The following is a 19,994-nucleotide window of genomic DNA, read 5'->3' on the forward strand; positions in this document are numbered from 1 at the left end:
TTCTCCACACAAATTGGCTTCTGACAAGGCGAGACAAATCAAACCGCTTCTATTTACACTGACGTCAAATGAAAGCAGGAGTCGGGATACAATAAACCCCAGTGTGTGACTCCTATGTTTCACCATCTTGTTCAGGTTCAGTCATAGAAATTAAACATCCATCCATCCATCCGCTTTCCACCAGCTCATCTGGGGCTGGATCAAAAGGGAATCCCAAACCTCCCTCTCCCCAGCCACCTCCTTCAGCTCATTCGGGGAAAGCACCGAGGCATTCCCAGGCAGTGCTGAGGGACGTAGTGTCTCCGGCGTGGCCTGGGCCTACCCCGGGGCCTCTTTCCACGGGGGCATGCCCAGGAAATCTCACCCAGGAGGCATTCTAATCGGATGCCTGAACCACCTCAGCTAGTATCCGATAGATCCACACGCTAACTTTGTGTTTTTGTTAATAGCTTCTATGCCGGTAGTGCAGTGGTTGAACCTGTTGCCTCACAGCAAGAAGGTCTTGGGTTCAAATCCATGAAGTGTTTCTGGGAGTCTGCATGTTTTCCCTGTTCTTTCTGGCTTACTCTCAGACTCCAAGCATTGTAAATTGCCCATTCATATGAATATGAGACTGGCAACGTGTCCAGAGTGTACCCCACCTCTGCTCTATGGCAGCTGGCAAAGGCTCCAGCTAAGCCTCCATGACCCTGAACTGGATAAGCGGAAGAAAGTGGATGGATACTTTCTAAACTAATATCAAGAGGACGCCATATAAAAATGGTATTTTTTGGCCTCTTTTCTAAGTGTAAAATTTAAAACAGAATGATGCCCCTTAAGACAATTATCCTAATTAAAATCTACAATAAAATGTAAAAAAACTAAGCACTCACTAACCAAAGCGTCAGTGACATTACAGCTCATTTGCTTCATGATCCATCACAGTTCAAAGGTTGTTGTAATGTGTGAAGTACAGAAAGAAAGCTGTGCGGCTCTTTTGCACAAATGAATGATAATTAAAGTCGAGGGAGAAGTCAAGGAGGCTCACAAACAGTCGTATCCAGGATTATCTAGCCTTGCTTCACTAAAGACAGACCAATACTCCAGGAGGAGAAGCGATTCTTGTAAAAATGACTTGTACAGCCTTGACCTTGAGCACAGTGTGGGTGAAGACACATCAGGTGATCACTGTGTTTCATTAAAATCTGACCAGTACTCTGGGAGGAGTATGGATTCTTGTGAATTGCGGTGGGACAAACGGACGACGGATGCCTCGCTATGGCGTAAGCGCACTGAACCTTCAGTCAGATGAGCTTAAAAAAAAATCAATACAAAACACTAAAGTTTAAGGTCAGTAACATGCAAGACACACACTGGGGCTTTAAAATACAACCCGATAATATAAGCTTGCACTTACGCCAAAGGCATTTTTTTTAAAAACTGCTGTGTTTGTACAATCGAGGGCCTTTGCCCAGCACAGCTAGCATATGAGTCATAAAGAGGTAAATGTCATTTCAGTTCATCTCATTTCCTGTCAGCCAGCATAAACCAGAATAAGGAAAAAAAAGTGTGAATACTATTGCTAAATACTATTTTTGCAAGTCTCACATGTAATATGAGCATTTTAAAAAGAGACTGCTAAGTACTCTTAGAAAATATTTTCGCCATTCGATTTACAGCTATTCCTAATCCACACACACACGCACGCACACGCTCAGATTAGCTGGGAAACTACGGATTCCTAACAGAAAAATACTTTTTCAACTAGGCACCACTGATCAACGACACACATTACCTAAAACTAATGAAAATGAGAAGAAACGCAAGGCTCCAAAAAGGCTTTTTTGCCAGTATGTCCAGAGGATGAACCATCTCTGTCAGGCCATCAGCGAGTCACTGCAGAGGTGCTTTGAAGATGATCATCAAGAGATCATCAGAAAGCAAACTGCCACTCAAACTTCCATGCAAACTCACATCTGAAGAGCAAATGTGACTTGTTCTTTTTTAGGAGTGAACTGTGCTAAATTAGATTTCTCTCCACACTACTAAGAGTTAAAAGCTTTGCCCTTAGGCATTAAACAACTAGGGACACGAAAAAAGTGGCCTCCAGTCAGCGAACTACTGAGACCCTTGTCTCATAATAACAACTACGGCAAGACAAACATGTACAAATTGTGTTGTGAGACGCTCTCCGTTTATTTTTGAGCACATTGTTGTACTGACAGATAACTACGAGAGAGAACGTATGTGCTATCCCCCGCCAGGTGAGCATGGCAGGCTAATGTAATCCTTGGCCTTGCTCTGGATGTCAACTAGTCATCAACCAGGAGGCATTTAGAGAAAAACAGTCTGACTCTGCGAAATCCCGTTTTGCCACAGCAGTATTTAAAATAAAGGAGATTCTGTTCTGTGACTTCAGATGCTTCCATCGTACATTTACACCTTTGATATTTAACAAGCATCACTCGACACAAACAGTCATCACGATGGGCACGTCTTTCCAAAGTGACTTCTCGAAGCACACGCCTACAGACTGGATTGCCACGCTGGCATAACTCTGTTATTTTTTTTCTTTTTGTTAAAAACAAACAAACAAACAAACAAAAAAAAGCTTTCAGTCGAGCATCATGCTATAAAAAAATCCTCAAAAAACAGCTTTGAGTGCGTTTTTTTGTTGCAATGCATAACCTTTTACATTCATTATCAGTTTAGGCTTAAAGTGTGCGCCTAGTAAAAAACTCAACACGAGGATTCAGAGTGATATTGCCTTGCAAAAGGCAGGAGCACGTTAAAACTGCACTGAACCCAAAGACAAACAGCTGGCTAAGTATACAGTATACTGATGTAACAGTCTGAAACTATAATGTATAACTACAATATCATAGTAAAGCTTTGCCACCTGCACATTTAATTAAAGTTTGTACCCGCCCCCCTTTTTAAAAAAATCTTTAAGAAGGAGGCAACATAAGACACAAGGTATAAAACACTGACCCACTGAATCAATCTATCTATGATAAGGGAAGTGGGCTCCAATAAAAAAAAGAAAAGGTCTTTCAATGTTTAAATGCCTAAAAAGATGACCAATATTTTATGTTAAAATGTGTGGATTTGACAAAAGTCAGAATATTTTATATCCACAGGCTGGCAGCCGGTGATACGAGCTCCATTTCAGAGCTAAAAATGCTGCTTCGATGCTTCGTACAGAGAAACACTGACAAACATTTTATCATAGTGGCTCTAGCAAGAAAAGGATGCAGAAAGTGGAATTATTTTTAGGATTTTGAGCCATTTGCATTTTAAGAAAAGAACACCTCGTACTCCACAACAAACCCAAATCATCTCTTATAAATCACAAGAACTTTGAGGTCTGGGAATCCCAAAATAAAATACAGAGACCCCCTCCTAAAAATGTTACTCATCCGATCTGATGGCTTGCAGACATTTCTGTAAGCTCTCCAAGACTTTTCTTCAGTGATCACATTTTTCACTTCTTAAGTCTTCATCGACAGGCGGATGACAAATTAAAGGAAAACCCAGAAGCTGTTGGTATAGTTCACTCGTCTTATTAACGTAGTAGTCTTCCAGGGTTGTCCCCGTCCACAGGGCGGTCCATCAGAGGTCACTGGGTGGTTGGATGAGTATGAAAATCATGTCAATAATTTTGCTAATGCCTGTGCAGTCACCTGATCTCAGCTCAGTTATACACTAATGGAAGATTTTGGAGACTTTCTACAACCATCATCCAAATGCCCCTTTTTTTTTAAAGAAAAAAGGACAAAAAAAATAGTGTGCCATCCCTTCAGTAGATTTACAGAGATTTGTAGAACCAACACTAAGATGCAGTGAATCTGTTCTGATAGCTCAAATCTTCCCTAAGACCGATCGCTTTCTTTTTTTCCTTTAATTCGTCACTCATCCGGTTACACATGCTATCCCACTTTTCCTTCCTTCCATGGCTGTTTACTTACAGGGACTCCACAGTGATGATAGCCTCGTTTCTGTTAATGATGACGCTAGAAGGCGAAGAGACATGGCCGCGCTGCTCCGCGCAGTCGTCCGTGCTGGACGACTGTGCGGCGACCTTCTTTTGCTGGGAACAGTCCACGCCGTCCTGCAGCACCTTCTCCCCTTCCTTCACGACATCTTTTCCTCCCTTATCGAAGCGCCCCTTCTTTGGTTCCTCATCCTCTTGTTGCCCTCTTTTCACATGGCAGCGGCACACCTCAATACCCGAGTCACCCGTCAGCCGTCGATGCCGGAAATGGTCCTCCTCATCCTCGTCTTCGTCGTCGTCCTCCTCTTCTTCTTCTTTTTCCCTTTTTTGCTCCTCCTTGCCGCCGCAGTGCACAGAGACAGCCACGTTTGATAAGAGGAGAGCCTGCTTAGGAGCTGAGTGCAGGGGCCTGGTTTTTGGATCATGAGGTGACGTCTCTTCTTTCGCTCTCTGAAGAGCCATGGCTTCGAGTGGGTCCGATGGAACGAGAGGGTGGACTTGACCAGCGGGAATTGAAGATAGCAGCGAGAGGGGAGAGAGCGGAAGGCGAGAGGAGTGTGAAGGACGGGAGTGCAAAGTGAGAGCAAGTGGATGAGATGGAGGCGAGACTCCTTCACTACCGTTAGAGGAACATCTCTGCACCGGAATGACATCTGGAGTGACCGCAGGTATAACATCAGGTGGAACCTGCGAGGGTGGCGATGGCATCAGCGTGAAGGGGACCCCGACCCTTGGCACCACGGCCAAATCTCCTCCTGCTTCACTGGGCGTGGACATGTGGCTGCTGTCATACGTCTCATCCGTCACCTGGACAGAGAAGGAGGTGCTGGATGGGGAGGTGAGGGAGCAAGACTCACAGGAGCAGCTGGTGTAGTTATCAGAGCTCTGTGAGGAGGTCAGACCGCTGGGGCCGGGGCCCAAGTAGGGAGGGCAGGGGTGACGGTGGTGGTGATGATGGGGGTAAGAGGAGCTAGGACCTACTGTGGCACCTCCCTGCAGTGCAAAGATGGAGCTGTAAGGAGGGGGAGGGGTGCTGGGCTGCGCAACAACCTCCTCGTAAGAGGGCAACTTGAAGGAAGCCAGAAAACCTGTGACGAAAGAAACACACTTTTAGGCTTCAGCTCCGGGTACGCAGACTAGTGTTACATGTCAGTTAGCTTTCTCATGGGGTTATGCCTCATTGGTGTGGTGTGGCAAGCTCATTTGTAGTCAAAGCTTACTCCTCCCACATGCCAGGGCGGAGAGGGAGCTTCACGGTGAGATGGGTATGAGTGTGAACCTGCTGGCGTCACGCTCCTTTGGTTTTGTGTTATTTTTAGAATCTGTGAATTTTTCCTTCCCAATTTCTGTCTGAAGGTGTTTCTGCTATTCTAGCATGTGATGTCTATATTTTTCAAGTTTTGGGTTTGAATTCTTTACTATTCTATAGAGTGATCTCTGGCTTTACTTTATTCTTGTTCTCCTGAAGTCTTTTAGTTTTTGTGTTTTAGGTTCTTATCTCTGTTGTAAGTCGTTTTCCTTTGGGTCACAGTGGTCCCTCGTTTATTGCGGGAGTTACGTTCTTTTTTTTTTTTTTTTTAAATGACATCAGAAACAGCAGTATGCGACATTACGTGATGGCAGAGCTTCAGTTCATCCTTTGTCATTTTTTTTTTTTTTCACACCCTGGAGGACGGGGCTGTGGCCCCCCCACACTCCCTAGCAGATCATTACATGGAGAAACCTTTGGAATGCAAGCATGCTGATCCACACAGGTATGCACACATGGGTATTCACAGACGCGGACTAAAGCTTTCTTGGCTGCTGCCTCAAAGCACACTGTGCGCTGTCTATCTTGCGTGCTGCACAATATCGTTTATTATTTAGTAAATATTGATATCTATGACTAGCTAGTTTATTGTGATGGTGCTTTGTTTTCTCTATTATTATGTTGCTCTTTGTTGTTTGCTGTCTCCTCTGTTTGTTTTTTTTGTTTGTTTTTTTTGTTTGTTTTTTTTTTCTCCATACAGGTGACCCAGGAGTTCTTTTTTTTTTTTCTCTCTCTCTTCCCCCCCCCTTCTCACCGTCTCTTCTCCCCTTTGGTTTTCTTTCTTTCTCTCCCCCTCTTTCTCTCATTCATTCCCCCTGTCCTATTTATAAAAAAAAAAAAAAAAAAAAAAGAGTTACGTTCTAAAAATAACCCACGATAGGTGAAATCCACGAAGTAGCTAACTTTATTTTTTACATTATAGATGTTTTAAGGCTGTAAAACCCCTCACTATAGGGTTGTGCGATATGACCAAAATCTCATATCCCGATATAAGAATTTTATCGTCCCGATAACGATATAAATCACAAAAATGTAACATTTTCTGTAAATTCTGTGAATCTCGACTTGCCGGAAGTGTTTCCAGCTGCGCGTCATGTAGCTGGAGTCGAGTGTTTTAACCGATGCATGAAACGATACATTTTTAGACGCAAGTTGTAACGGCCGCTGTTTTCTTTGTGAGTATTTATTACACGACGTGCTGCGGGGAAAAGCCTGTTCTAACTTTTGAGTCTAAGGTTTATTTTTTAGCACCTGATGGCTCTTTTTTACTTGTCATCCGTAAATAATCTGCTCTTTCACGTGATTCAGTTTATTTTGAAAAGTCTCAACAGGATCTTGAGCTTTATTGTGAAAACTGTAAAAAAATAAATAAAATAAAAAAAGCATGCAAAATTGCACACAAAAAAATCTGTGAAACAGCAAGGCCGCGAAAGGTGAACCGTGTTATAGCACCACTGTATTTCTATTTTCCTTCCATAGTTAGTCACATCAAGACTCAAGAAACAACTTTTTTCCTATTACTTTCAGCAGTGCTTGTTCTCCAGCCGTCTTTCACTTCCCTAATTAACTCACAGTTTATAAATAGTTCAGTCTTCCTTATTGTCTGCTGTACCTCATGTTTCCCTTGAAAGCTTTCTAGCTCCTGTGTTTCATTTCTGTTGCTACATCAGTTATCAAAGTTTTGTATTTTCTAATACATGTCCATCAAAGCCTCCTCAGGCAAGCTGCAATAACATCTTTTAACAGATACTAAAACTCAGGATGTTTGCTCTCCATTTTTATTTTGTTTTAGTTCACAAAATTGGTTAATTCTTTTCCTTCCAAAAGTCTAGTTTTTATTTTTATTGTAGTTAACTAAAACTAGCTGTGCAAAAAACATTTTAGTTAAGTATGAAACCTTGTGCTACATCTGGTGTTTGTTTACCACTTCTGGAATAGTTGGACGTATATGACGCAGCATGTGAAAGACCATCCAAAATGATAACCTTTAACTTTGTTTCCTAAAATGTCAAAACTTCTAGATTAACGTAATTTTTAACTGTGTCCATTCTTTGCGTGATCACGGTTTAATAACAATGCAAATAGGTTTCACTAGGTTTACAAGAAGCTGTCAATCGATCACAGTCCACACAGTTTTTCACCACAGGCAAAAGACGGAAAGCATCACTAATGGAGTAAATCTGCGGTAGACTTGAGAGATGTTTGCCGATAATAGAATTTAGATAACAAACATGTCCTCAAATGCATCTTTGCTCTGAGTTCTGTCTGTGCCTTTGGCTGGCTTTTGCGCTGCATCACACACTGGTGAGTTGCATACAGACTGATGTGCACACCAAAAGCTTCTATATGAAGATTTTTACTCGCTGTTACATTACAAGCATGAGCCTCTTTCCTCAATTAAAAACTCCACAAAACAGTTCATTTAACAAAACACGCTTACATTTACTGCTTTATTACTTCCATATGATGCCTGTTAACAGACTTATTTTGAAGTATCTAAATGTAGGCATATTTCTATTTCCTCAGAAAAAGTGGTGCAAGGAAATCATAACGCATGCAAAGTCTGTGGAACTGATTAATTTAGTATTCAAAAGCTACAGCATGTGCGATTTAAAATGAAGCAAACATACTGAGGTCCAGCATTGATGAAGGGTAGTTGCAAGCGCCGTTGTAAGCGATCAGATTGATTTCTCTTTGCCTCTGCTGCTGTTGAATTCTCAGCTTGGCCCGGCGGTGGCGGTAAGCACAGAAACAGCTGAAGAGGATGAGCACCGTCCACAAGAGCCAGAACCCTGTAGAAAACAGGAAATGAGTGGCCATCGAGATAAAGAAAACAAACAAACAAAGGAAACGTAACCTTCAGGTCTGTTAGCTGAATTTCATCTCAGATTTACTCGGCTTTCACACAAGTTTTGCTTTTTTATCAAAGGACTCATTGAGCTTTCAGGCGCATCAGGTAACCAACAGCCCAGCGCACACACTATTCAAATTTTCTGTTTGTGCAAGCGAGCCAATCCTAAAACAGCTGTCTTAAAGACGGGGGAAGGACACATAAAAGCACCGCACCAAGGCACATTTCAATAAGGAGAGATAAGGAAGAACTGAACACGATTTATGGAGGAATGTGACTAGACTCTGACGACCTATCACGGCAGCGGGGAATCCCAGCAGCGATAGGATTTAGGACAGGAACACCCAGGGTGGTTGCGAAGATGAAGACTGAGGGTTGGGAAAGTGGTAGCAATGTAAAGACCAGAAAGCAGCCGAACCCCCAAGACGACAGATGATAGATTACAGATCTTCCTTACTGAACGTAAACATTAAGGATTATTTTAAACTGAACCATGTAAGAACTAGAAACACTCCAAGAGCGCAAACCTCCACCAAGAAAGGAAGATGTGTAACATCAAAGTGAGGTCAGAGGTCAAATATGACATAAAATCTGGATGCAAACTGTAATGTGAGATTTTGAATCCGAACATAACAGTATCATCTCCTACAGGTTGCCAATATTAACAAAATTTAAATTTTTGAAATTTGACCTTTGTTTGAATTTAAAGGAGAGGTCAGCGGTCCAAAGTAACATAATATTTAAAATCTCCATATATCGTTCCCTATATGTCCATATGCTGTCAATAAAAACACTTTAGCCTTCAGATCAATCTACTGAATTTAACCTCCTAAGACCCGAACTCTTTCATGGCATGCATTTTTAAATTCTCTTTGCCATTTGGGCTGATTGGGACCTGATTAATGTAAAAACAAAGAATTACCAGATTTTTTTTTTTTTTACCTGATTTTTGTTTCTGAGAGAAATGAGATCCACATATGAGGATATTTGCTTTAAATTTAGATAGAACAGAGGTAGTATAATGTCCTCGTAAGTGGAAATCAGGCCCTTGTAGAGCAAAATTTTGTATTTTGGTCTAGACAACCCAAAATGTGATGACCACATATGTGGACGCCAGGTCCTAGGAGGTTAAAGTAGAGGTCAAATGTGACAATGTGGTATTTCCTATGTTTTTGCAGTACACATCTAATTTGTAAGCATCATAGTTTCTAGGTTAGAATGTTTTTTGTCAGTTTTCGACCATTAAATCATTAAGTTGACATCGAAAGTAGTGCTTTAATGGGTCTATTAAAAGAAACCAGAGATTTCTTCTGGTTCTTCCTGTTAAAAGGGAGTTTTTCCTTTGAACTGTCACCAAGTGCTTGGTCATCTGGGGTTGTCTGAGTGTTTATTATGATTATGATGATTATGATGATGATGATGATGATGATGATGATGATGATTATTATTATTATTATTATTATTATTATTATTATTATTATTATTATTATTATTATTATTATGATTATAATAATAGGGTCATGTTGTTGTGATTTGGTGTTACATAAATAAAACTGAATTGAATGTAAGCCAAATTTTAATGGATTGTTAACATGACCCCACTCTACACGCCTACGATGTTTTATCAGAATTCATTCGAAGCTTTTTAATGTACCACGTTTACAGACAGGAAGAATGACAGCTACCAAAGGCTATAAAAAACATCACCTCCTTGGCGGAGGCAACAACATTAGTAGATTATGAGACCAGGACTTTAGAGCTGCAGGTAAGCATAATAGGACACCTTGAATGTTTCCCAGCAGGTCTGAGTAATGAACGATAAACAGCCATTAAATCAGAACCCTTTCCTCAGTAGCACAGCAGAGAAGAAGCGGTCAGTTGACTCACACCAGAGTTCATAGTAGTAGGTGCAGCAGCCCGTCTCCCCGCAGCAATGTCCCGTTTCACACAGGTAACCTGGACTGTTGTTCACTCCAGGACAGTACTTTGGATGCCTCGCCATCTAATAGATAAAACACCACATCGCAATGTAACCACAGTGGAAATATTGTAGGAAGGTCTAAACTGGAGCCCAGTGCTAATCGTTGCACCGCCAAGATGTCCAAAATCCAAAATCCACTGTGGAAACTCTGATCAGAAAAAAAAAAAAAAAAAAAAGCAGCCTCACTGACAAAATAGTAAAATTACAGTAAATCTATTTAGCTTGCCTGTATAGATAACACATCTGGTATTCCTATGCTCTATCAATTTCTTCCCCCACTCCAATTACAAAGCAACATTTGCTTAATTTGTAGATGATGTCCCCTCTCTCTCTTTCTCTCTTTTTACGTCTATTTTGGTTTTGGTGTTCACAGATGGATCATGAAGTTAACCATTTATTAGTTGTGTCTTTCTGTTGTTTGTTAATGAAGCACACAGTAAGTCTAACCAAACTTTAAACTACTGATACACACACACTTTTATGTGTACCTGAAACCCTAGAAATAAAAAATAGTTATCAAAAGCATCATCAGGTGAAAAGTATTATTTTATATTTCATATTAAATCTCTGATACTTTTCTGTTAACAATGAAATAAACAGTTATTGCATCTGTAATCTTACTTTTTATATGAGTGCATATTTAATGGCAGCTGCGGGTAAAAAAGTATTTTAAAAAATGTTTTAAAAAGCCTCCCACCTTATTGATTGTGCTCATTTCGATCTGTTTCACAGGCACCTATAGTGAGAAAGGGAAGAAACTAAAGCAAGTGAAAACCCAAACATTAAAAATGTGCACATCATAAAAAGCCAGCAAATTTCAAAGCTTTTACATTATAACAACCTCAATGAGCTCAGACACTTGAGCAAAGCCATAAACCATACTAATAAAGCACTGAGGAGAGGTTGCTAAATCTGTCATGTGCATAGTTACCACACAAGACCCAAGTGCTAACAAATAATTATGCATTACTATAGCAACCACTGAGGAAAAGGCTCTGAGGCCTTTTTACCCGTGTGGACAATATTTAGTTGTGGTTAAAGGTTGAACTCCCTACCGTAGCTTCTTCGGTTACATCCAGCCCTTGCAGGGACATAGTCATCTAGTAAAAGGCAGAGAGAGAAAACAGTTAAAATGGAGCTTAAAAAAGTAAAGGGAAAACAAAAGATATGATGTGTTGTTATTACAGTAATTCAAGCATATAAAGTTGGCCACTAAAGACCCATTTTCCAGTATTAAGCCGGTGGCTACTACTGACTTTTCAAGAAGAAAGAAGGGAAGGTCGCTCATACAACCGTTCCCTGTGCGCTCCCCGTTTCAAATACATGCCTGTAACTACCAATTATTTTCATTACTCATTAATCTGTTAGTTAACTGTTAGAGTCATAAAACATCAGAAAAGTACCCCACGTCTATTCTCAAAGCTCAGCTTCACTCATATTTTGATTGAAACAGTGCTGATCACAGTCTGCATACTTTGTGTGTGTACAATGCGCACATATCTGTGCAACTATTCTGAGTAAGAGAATCACCTCTGCTCTCTATTCATGTCAGTGACCTAAACGTTCATGAATAATCCAACTCCACATGCTCCTCTGACAGTGAAGCATATTTAGCCAAGAGACACTTGTGTTTACTGTTATTTAGTATAATATGTGGCACACAACTCTGCAGTACTGTATAGTATCCACTTGTAACACCTGATGCATCCACAGGGCAATTAACATTGCATCACAAAACATTATGTGACATTAGTGGAAGAGTATCAACCTGACAAGGGCAGACAGGCTCCAAATAAGTACCTGGCATTATAGCAGACACAGGAAAGGATACATAACTCACATTTTTCTCATCAGAAACTGGTGCGGTTGTAGATAGAAATATGTGTATATGATTACAACCGCTTTCCTTGAGATGCTTTTATAGAAAACTGCTTTTCAATTCAATTTTATTTATATTACACCAAATCACAACAGCGGGAAAAACGTTGTTTCAGGAAGAAACCTGAAACAACGTTTCTTCCTGGGGGTGACGGGAGGGATACAGGAGAAAAGACACACTGTGGAAAAGAGCCAGAGATTATTAATAACTAATGATTAATCCAAAGTAAATGTAGAGTGCTGTATAAACAGTGTGAGTGTGAGTAGGTGAAAAAAGATAGGTGGAAAAGAAACAGTTCAGATAGGAATCTTATGGGAAGCCCTCCAGCAGCCTTGGCTCGTTGCAGCATAACTAAAGGAGGATTCAGGGTCACCCGATCCAGCCCTAACTATATACTTTATCAAACTGGGAAGTTTTAAGCCTAATTTTAAAATTAAAGAGGGTGTCCGTCTCCTGAATCCAAACTGGGAGCTAGTTCCACAGAAGAGAAGCCTGAAGGCTGAAGGCTCTGCCTCCCATTATACTTTTAAATATGCTAGGAACTACAAGTAAGCCTGCAGTCAAGAGGGAGCCACTAAAGAGAAACTAATATGCTTCCTTTTTCTAGTCTCTGTCAGTAGATTTGCTGTAGTATTTTGGATAAACCAAAGGCTTTTCAGGGTGGCACGGTGGTTAGCGCTGTTGCCGCACAGCAAGAAGGTCGTGAGTTCAACTCCACCATGAGGCCGGGGTCTTTCTGTGTGGAGCTTGCATGCTCTCCCCATGTTTGCGTGGGTTCCCTCCAGGTTCTCTGGCTTCCTCCCACGGTCCAAAGACATGCAGTTTGTGGGGATCGGTTAATTGATTAATCCAAATTGCCCAGCGTGAATGGTTGTCTGTCTCTGTGTGTTAGCCCTGCCACAGACTGGCAACCTGTCCAGGGTGAACCCCACGTCTCACCCTATGACAGCTGGGATAGGCTCCCGCGACCCTGAAAAGGATAAGCGGAAGGGAATGGATGGATGAAGGCTTTTCAGTGAGTTAAGGGCAACCTGATAATAACAATGCATTACAATAGTCCAGCCTAGAAGTATTAAATGCATGATCTAGTGTAGAGCTGGGCGATAGAACGATAACGATATGTATTGCGAAATTAACTTTTCTATCGAGGAAAAGTTAAACTATTGCGACAGACCTCGTCTCTCTTGTCCTCTTTAAAAAAAAAGAAAAAAAAGAAAAAAAAAGAACAACAGCCAATCCAAATTAAGTAGCGCAGAGCCGAACCAATCACAGCCGCAGCGTCACGTCACGTGACTTGTTACGTACAGCACAAGTGCCAAGCCGCACATGTGTATTTGTTTGAAGCAGCCAGCCGCCGTGCCGCCCGGGTAATGGAGGAAATGAGTGTGCCGACTAGAGAAAAATCAACCGAGAGCGTGACCGAAGGTTACCGAAGAGAAAACAGATGATGGTTCCAATGCCGGAGAGATTGTCGAACAGAAGGGCCATAGAAGTTCCGTAGTGTGAAGGTATTTCGACTATTTCAAGTCTGACAAAAAACAGAGTAGCGCGCACTGTAAATGTGCCGAAAGCAAGTCTGGAAATACAATAAAGCGGTGCATGCTCAATCTCTGACTGGAAGCGCTAATTCGTCATTCGGCTTTTGTCAGACTAAAGTAACTGTTAAAACTGTTTGAAAAGCTCAGCTATACAACAAGGAGAGATTGAGAATTTCCTTTTAGTTCTCAGTTTATTTGATATTGTCAAAAGTTAGTTTTGTCTGTTCTTCTGTAAAACAAACTAAGATTTATTTTTAGAATTAATATTTTGTTTCTAAGTGGAATTGACAATTTAGTCTGTTTCGTTTGTTCTATTTTGAAACTTAAACGCTTTAGCGGCTGCCTTTTGTGTAGTTTGCAATATTTGCCTTTATTTATCTGAAAAAGTCTCATGTTCCTTAAGTACATCTTCCCTGTTGAACTTATTATGGGATGGGAAATAAATATTTAAATCAAAACAAGCTGCTGATTATTTCACATTTTACTTGTGAGCAACGTCACATTTAAATCTTACAAATATAGTTATTTGGCTTATATCGTGATAGATATCGTTATCGCCTGAAATGAAAAAAACATATCGTGATATGAAAAAATCTTATATCGCCCAGCTCTAATCTAGTGTTTCAGTGTCACTCTGAGACAGGATGTTTCTCATTTTAGAGATGTTGTGGAAATGCAAGAAAGCAGTCCTACATATTTGTTTAAGATGCGTTTTGAAAGGCATATCCTGGTGAAAAAATAAATGAATAAACCCCAAGAGTCCTTAGTGTTCCTGGAGGCCATCCAGAGTAAGCATCTGGTTAGACACCATGTTTCTAAGATTTCTAGTACCAAGTACAATGACTGACTTTAGAAGCAGGAAATTAGGGCCTCATTGTCTTTGATACAGTATTTGGCATTTGTCATCTAGCTTCATGGATAGATAAAGCTGGATGTCATCTGCATAACAGTGAAAGTATATGCTATGCCCTTGAATGATACTGCCTAAAGGAAGCATGCATAATGTAAACAGAATTGGACCTTGCACAGAACCAAGTGGAACTCCATAATTAACCTTAGTGTGTGAAGATGACTCCCCATTTCCATGAACAAATCAAAGTCTATTAGATAGATACAAAATGTTAAAATTTCCATAAAAACAATTCCTGGATTCTAATCTTGATGTACCAACCAGGCAAAATCTTTCCCTCCAAATATCAATATCAATTCCATTTCTGATTTCAGTTTTAGCTATCCAGCACCAGTTTACAGTAACAGTTGTCTCAGGGTGCTGTATATTATAAATTAAAGCCCCTATATTGTTAGTAAGAGAACCCTAATCCTCACACAATCCATTGTAAGCAAGCATTTGGTGACAGTGGGAAAGAAGAACTGCTGTTTTAACAGGATGAAATCTCCAGCAGAAGCAGCCTCAATGAGGGGCAGCCATCTACCACATGGATATAAGAGGAAGTACTAAGGAAAATGAAGGGAAGTATAGGGGAACCACAAATGATAAACAAGGCAATAAACAAAGAGGCAGCAGATAATAGTTTCTGACATGCAGTAGTTGGATATGTTGTTTGTCCCTTCTCTTTCAGCTCTCTTTTATAATTTAGGCTTACGCCTTTGGAGGTTAACTAGAAGATTGGATGTGGTAATGAGATGACCCTCAACAAACTGGGAGCTGAAGGCTCTGCCTCCCATTCTGCTTTTAGAAACTCAAGGAATCAAAAGTAAGCCTACAGCTTGAGAACAAAGTACTCTCTTAGGATATTATGACACTATGGCGTTTAAAGATATAATAAGGCCTAACAGGATTTTGTTTTTTAAAAAGAAAGATTTTAAAATGAATTCTGGACAAATACAGTAGAGATTCTTCTGTGAACTGATAAATATTGGGTTATGTTACCTACCGTTGCAAATACCAGTGTCAAATGTAACAACCTCTGGGGACTTGGCCTATACTGATGGAAAACATAAAGAGTCAAGACAGGAAATGTTCTGTCATAAATACCATCAGGTTGAGTTCCTATGTGCTTCCTGAGAGGTAAGCCCACCACACGGCACAGGATATGCATACAAGTGTGATGAGAAGTCATTCAGGCTTCCTCAGATACCGCAGACTAACCACAAATGATTTCCACCCAAGGGTCCTGACAAGTCTCCATAACTTTGCTTACAAAACCCCCCAAAAGAATAGTAAAAAACAAACAAATAAACAAAAAACAAACAAAAATTATGTGCAAATGGCATCATTTTACTTTCAAAGCTTTTCTTAGCAAAGTCAACCAGTTCCCCAATGTTTAAAATGTAAACAGACCAAGTTCCTCGAGCAGGAAGAACACTGAGGAGGCTCAAGTGTTATACACAAATATTTACTGCAACAAGGCCAACCAAGGAGGACAGAGTGCAACAAAACAGGTCAACATGTGAAACCACCGTCCAATACGACAACAGGACACATTTATACAAACACAACTCATTCATGTGTACTGCACAGTTTTTCCCTCTCTGAAATAGTGCAGGTAAAGTGCTGTGAAAAGTATTTGCACCTTTCCTGATTTCTTTTTTCCCTCCATATTTATTACACTTACATGTTTCAGATGTTTTTAAATCATGATTTGTCCAAACTTACCTGGCACTATGTGAAAAAGTAATTGCCCCCCTTGTTAAATCATGAATGAACCACACTGACCATATGAGTTCAGTTTTACTTGCCACACTCTGGCCTGATTAATGGTGGACCTGTTGAATCAAGAAATCACTTAAACAGAGCCTGGAAAGGGTACAAAGCCAGTTATAAAGCTTTTGGAGTCCACAGAGTCACAGTGAGACCTATTATTCACAAATACAGAAAAACGATTATTTGTCTGCAGACAGACGCTGAGTCGCTACACTCCTGCATGTATGCTCAGTAGGCACCACTGAGTGTCTCTGGTAAATGACCTCTGAGAGACCCCTCCTCAGACTGACCTCTTGTGACCCTGCCTAAGGAAATAATTATCAGCAACTGGAAGCCCAAAATAACCATTGTGTAAAACACTCTAGTATTCAGACCTTTCTCTAGCACATTCCACTTCAGAGCCTTAAAATGCTCCACACTTTATATTTTCTCATGACCAAGCTGAATTTTAGTTAAAAAGTCAATGCAACAGCATCAGCAAAGCTTCTTTATTTTACCCTCAAAAAGTCATATTCATTCACTTTCATTTCCCTTAGTTATCCATGCCTCAGCAGTTTGAGAGTCACTGCAATGCTACAGTAAATAATTACTCACAATGTCAACCATCACAAATACAAACAACCTAAATGGAGCCCTATTTATCAACCGAACAGAGACACCCAATTAATCTGCCTGTGAAATAAACCACACAGAGTAACAACAGCAATCAACAATTAATCAGAAGACTAGCAAACAAAACAACGTTACGACCTGCCTGTGAGAAACTCAGCGGCTGGTAGAGAGGGGGAAACTTATCCATATCATGGAACCGCAATGTGTGGGAGAAGCAACAATGACATTTAAAATCATATCCAGCCAGAGGTCAAAGACACACTTTTATGTTTCCATGGAGTTGCAAGACACTCAACTCAAGACACTCACACACTCAACGGCATAGCAGGTACGGTACTTTCCCTCGTTTCCCTAAGGGTCACTGCAACGGATGGATTTTTAAAATCTTAACAACATCAACAGTTTGCATATTACGATGAGTAATTGACTATAAATAAATAAAAGCAGCTCTTGTGAGTCTTTTTATTAAAGTAAGATCAAGCTATGTAAAAGCTTAATTGTAAAAAAAAAAAAGTTGGGATGTTGAGTAAAACTTAAATAAAAATAGAATCAATGATTGCAAATCTCATAAAATTGTACTGCAGGCAGGCCAGTTCAGCATCTGAACTCTTTGATTTGGAAGCCATGCTATGTCATAGATGCAGTTTAGCGTTGTCTTGTTGAAATATGGAAGGCCTTCTCTGAAAAAGGCATCTTCTGGATGGGAGCACATGTTGCTCCACCATTAATGCTAAACTCTTTCAGCACTGAGCGAGTCTTTCCAGATGTGAAAACTGCCACGTCGACAGGTGCATGCCATCAGCGATGCTGACCTTTGAACTGAGCACTGATAACAAGCTGGATGCTCCTTTTCATCTTTAGTACAGAAGACGTGGTGTCCTTGTTTTCCAAAAACAAGTCTAAAATGTTAATTTCTCTGACCACAGAAAAGCTTTTTTTTAAATACACCACAGTCAAAGAGCTTTGGTCCAGAGAAAGATGGACTTTCTGGATAATGTTCCCGTCTGGCTTTGTTTTTGCTTGATAGAGTTTTAACGTGCCTTTGTGCATGGCATGGTGAATTGTGTTCACCATGATTTCTGGAAGTGTTCATGAGCCCCTGCTGTGATTTCCATGACAGAATCATTCCTGTTTTTAAATGCAGATCCACTTGAGGGCTGGAAGATCGTGAGCTTTTTGGCCTTGTTCAATGCACACAGAGATTTCTCCAGATTTTCACAGTCTTGATGATATTATGGATTGTATATGATGAGATATTCAAAGTCTTTCCAATTTTACATTGAAGAACATTATTCTGAAATAGTTCTGCAACTTGTAGACAGCTTTCTGCATTACTGGTGAACCTCTCCCTGCCTCCCTAAGATGCTCTTTTTATACCCTATGATGTTACTGATCTGTTTCCATTTAACCAAATTATTTGGAAAATTTTCTTCCAGCTTTCTTTTTTTAGCACCACATACTTTTCCAGCTTTTTGCTACCCACATTTCCGCTTTGAAATGTGCTGCTGTCTTAAATTCTTAAATTCAATTCAGCTAAATTTTTTCATGATAAAGTAAAATGTCTCAGTTTAAACATCTGATGTGTTTTATATGTTCGACTGCAAATAAAATATAGGATTATAAGATCTGCATTTTACACAGTCTCCCAATTCATTTAGAACTGGAGTTGTATTCACTGAATACTTTCAGACAACACACTCAAAGCAGAGAACAACACAGTCATTGAAGAAACCACTTCCCCAGTTCAGTAGAATAATGTTCTTCTTCTTAACAGCCAAGATTCACAAGGTGTCTTGCATTAAAAAGCTCTTGTTTGTCCATTTGCAGGTTTTTAAGCCACATTGCTAAACAAGGAATTTTTACTTGTCCACAAGTCTTGAAAACTACAATCTAAAACTGAAATACGGCAAATCATAACCAAAAATTCATTAATTTAGTGTCTAAGTTTAAATTAATATAAACCAAGAATCTTTGCTTTTTCTTAAAGGATTTGCACACCAATCCTGTTATGTCTAAGATATTCGTTGTACACGACCACGTCTACAAGTCAAACTTACAGATATTTTGCATTGGCCACAGACTTACAGACAGCCTTCCCAATGTTAAAAATAATTAAATATAAAATAAAACTGAGACCTAAGCTGACTGACTGCAGTGGTGCACAAATACACGTGCTGTCTCGTGTATGTCACAGATGTAATGACCAAAAGGTGACGAAATAAAAATAATAATAATATGCCGAGGTCACTGCTGTTTGTCAACAACCCCACAGGCCGAGGGAAGCATGTTGCTCAGCAGAACAGCTGCTGACAGCTGCGTGCGCATCAAATGTAAAGCTGTGCAGTGCATTACCTCCATAGTCTGCAGCCCGTGGCAGAAAGTCAGCGTTTTCTCTGGATCCATGGCTAAACCCTCATCACCACTGTCCCATTCCACAGACAAGACAGCATCCCCATCCGCCATTCCCCCCAAACGGGCTGATGCCCCTCCCCGCCTCCGCTGCACGCTCCGGTGTACTGGGGCCGCTCTCTCGGTGTATTTTACGGCTGGACCTGCGCAAATTCACAACACAGACGGCTCAGTCGGCTCCTGTTGTTTGCTGTAGTAGAAGGAAGATGTTTCACTCGTAGAGACGGACGGAGCCGAGCATGATGTCATGCTTTTTTCCCCCCAGCCACCACAGTACTTACACGGGAGCGCTGTATGCTTTGATTGGCCGGAGCTCCCAGCAACAGCCTCAGAGAGGCTGCTTTCACGGTCCACACGGTGTTGCTCTATTAAACACAAATATAACCACAACGAAATAAATAGTGGCAAAAATATAAGAGCTTTGCCCGGGTATGTTTTTTTGCTGAGGCAAAATAAATGTCTGAATCTACTTAGTTTATATAAATATTAACAAATTAGTATTGAAATTATGAAAATAATGTTCTTAAGAGCTCAACTTTTGTAAAACTTTTGCAGCACACCTACCTGTATCAGATGCGAGTTAAGTTTTCAGTTCTATTTGACATTATTTAATAATATAACTTCCAAATAAACTGCATGCATCGCAACATTTCGGAACGTTTATTTACAACGGAACTGCTTCGATACTGTAATTATTAGCCGCAAAAAGCTGTGACGGCCTCCTAAGGCTAAATTGCTTGTTAAGTCCCAGCCAATCAGAATGCCCCCTGTTGCCAC

General features: G+C 40.4%; 1 protein-coding gene across 4 annotated transcripts; it reads right to left on the reverse strand.

The window, feature by feature from the left end:
* Positions 1 to 580: 580 nt before the first annotated feature.
* LOC309708832 (uncharacterized protein) lies at positions 581 to 19,956 on the reverse strand. 4 transcript variants are annotated; one of them, XM_082537142.1, is made up of 9 exons: positions 19,782 to 19,956; positions 19,499 to 19,582; positions 19,161 to 19,360; positions 15,427 to 15,477; positions 11,170 to 11,214; positions 10,812 to 10,850; positions 10,021 to 10,135; positions 7,913 to 8,074; positions 581 to 5,061 (listed from the first exon to the last, which is right to left on the reverse strand). In XM_082537142.1, the coding sequence occupies exons 3-9, from the start codon at positions 19,269 to 19,271 to the stop codon at positions 3,944 to 3,946; spliced, it is 1,641 nt and encodes a 546-aa protein (XP_082393268.1). In that variant the 5' UTR covers positions 19,272 to 19,360; positions 19,499 to 19,582; positions 19,782 to 19,956; the 3' UTR covers positions 581 to 3,943. The 4 variants fall into 4 exon arrangements, with proteins under 4 accessions (XP_082393268.1, XP_082393269.1, XP_082393271.1 ...); XM_082537143.1 differs by lacking the exon at positions 15,427 to 15,477 and having other exon boundaries at positions 19,782 to 19,953; XM_082537145.1 differs by lacking the exons at positions 19,499 to 19,582; positions 19,782 to 19,956 and adding an exon at positions 12,933 to 12,963 and having other exon boundaries at positions 15,427 to 15,472; positions 19,161 to 19,193.
* Positions 19,957 to 19,994: the final 38 nt, after the last annotated feature.

The sequence above is a fragment of the Aulonocara stuartgranti genome, assembly GCF_965226115.1.
Source record: "Aulonocara stuartgranti genome assembly, chromosome: 6".
Classification (NCBI taxonomy): Eukaryota; Metazoa; Chordata; class Actinopteri; order Cichliformes; family Cichlidae; genus Aulonocara; species Aulonocara stuartgranti.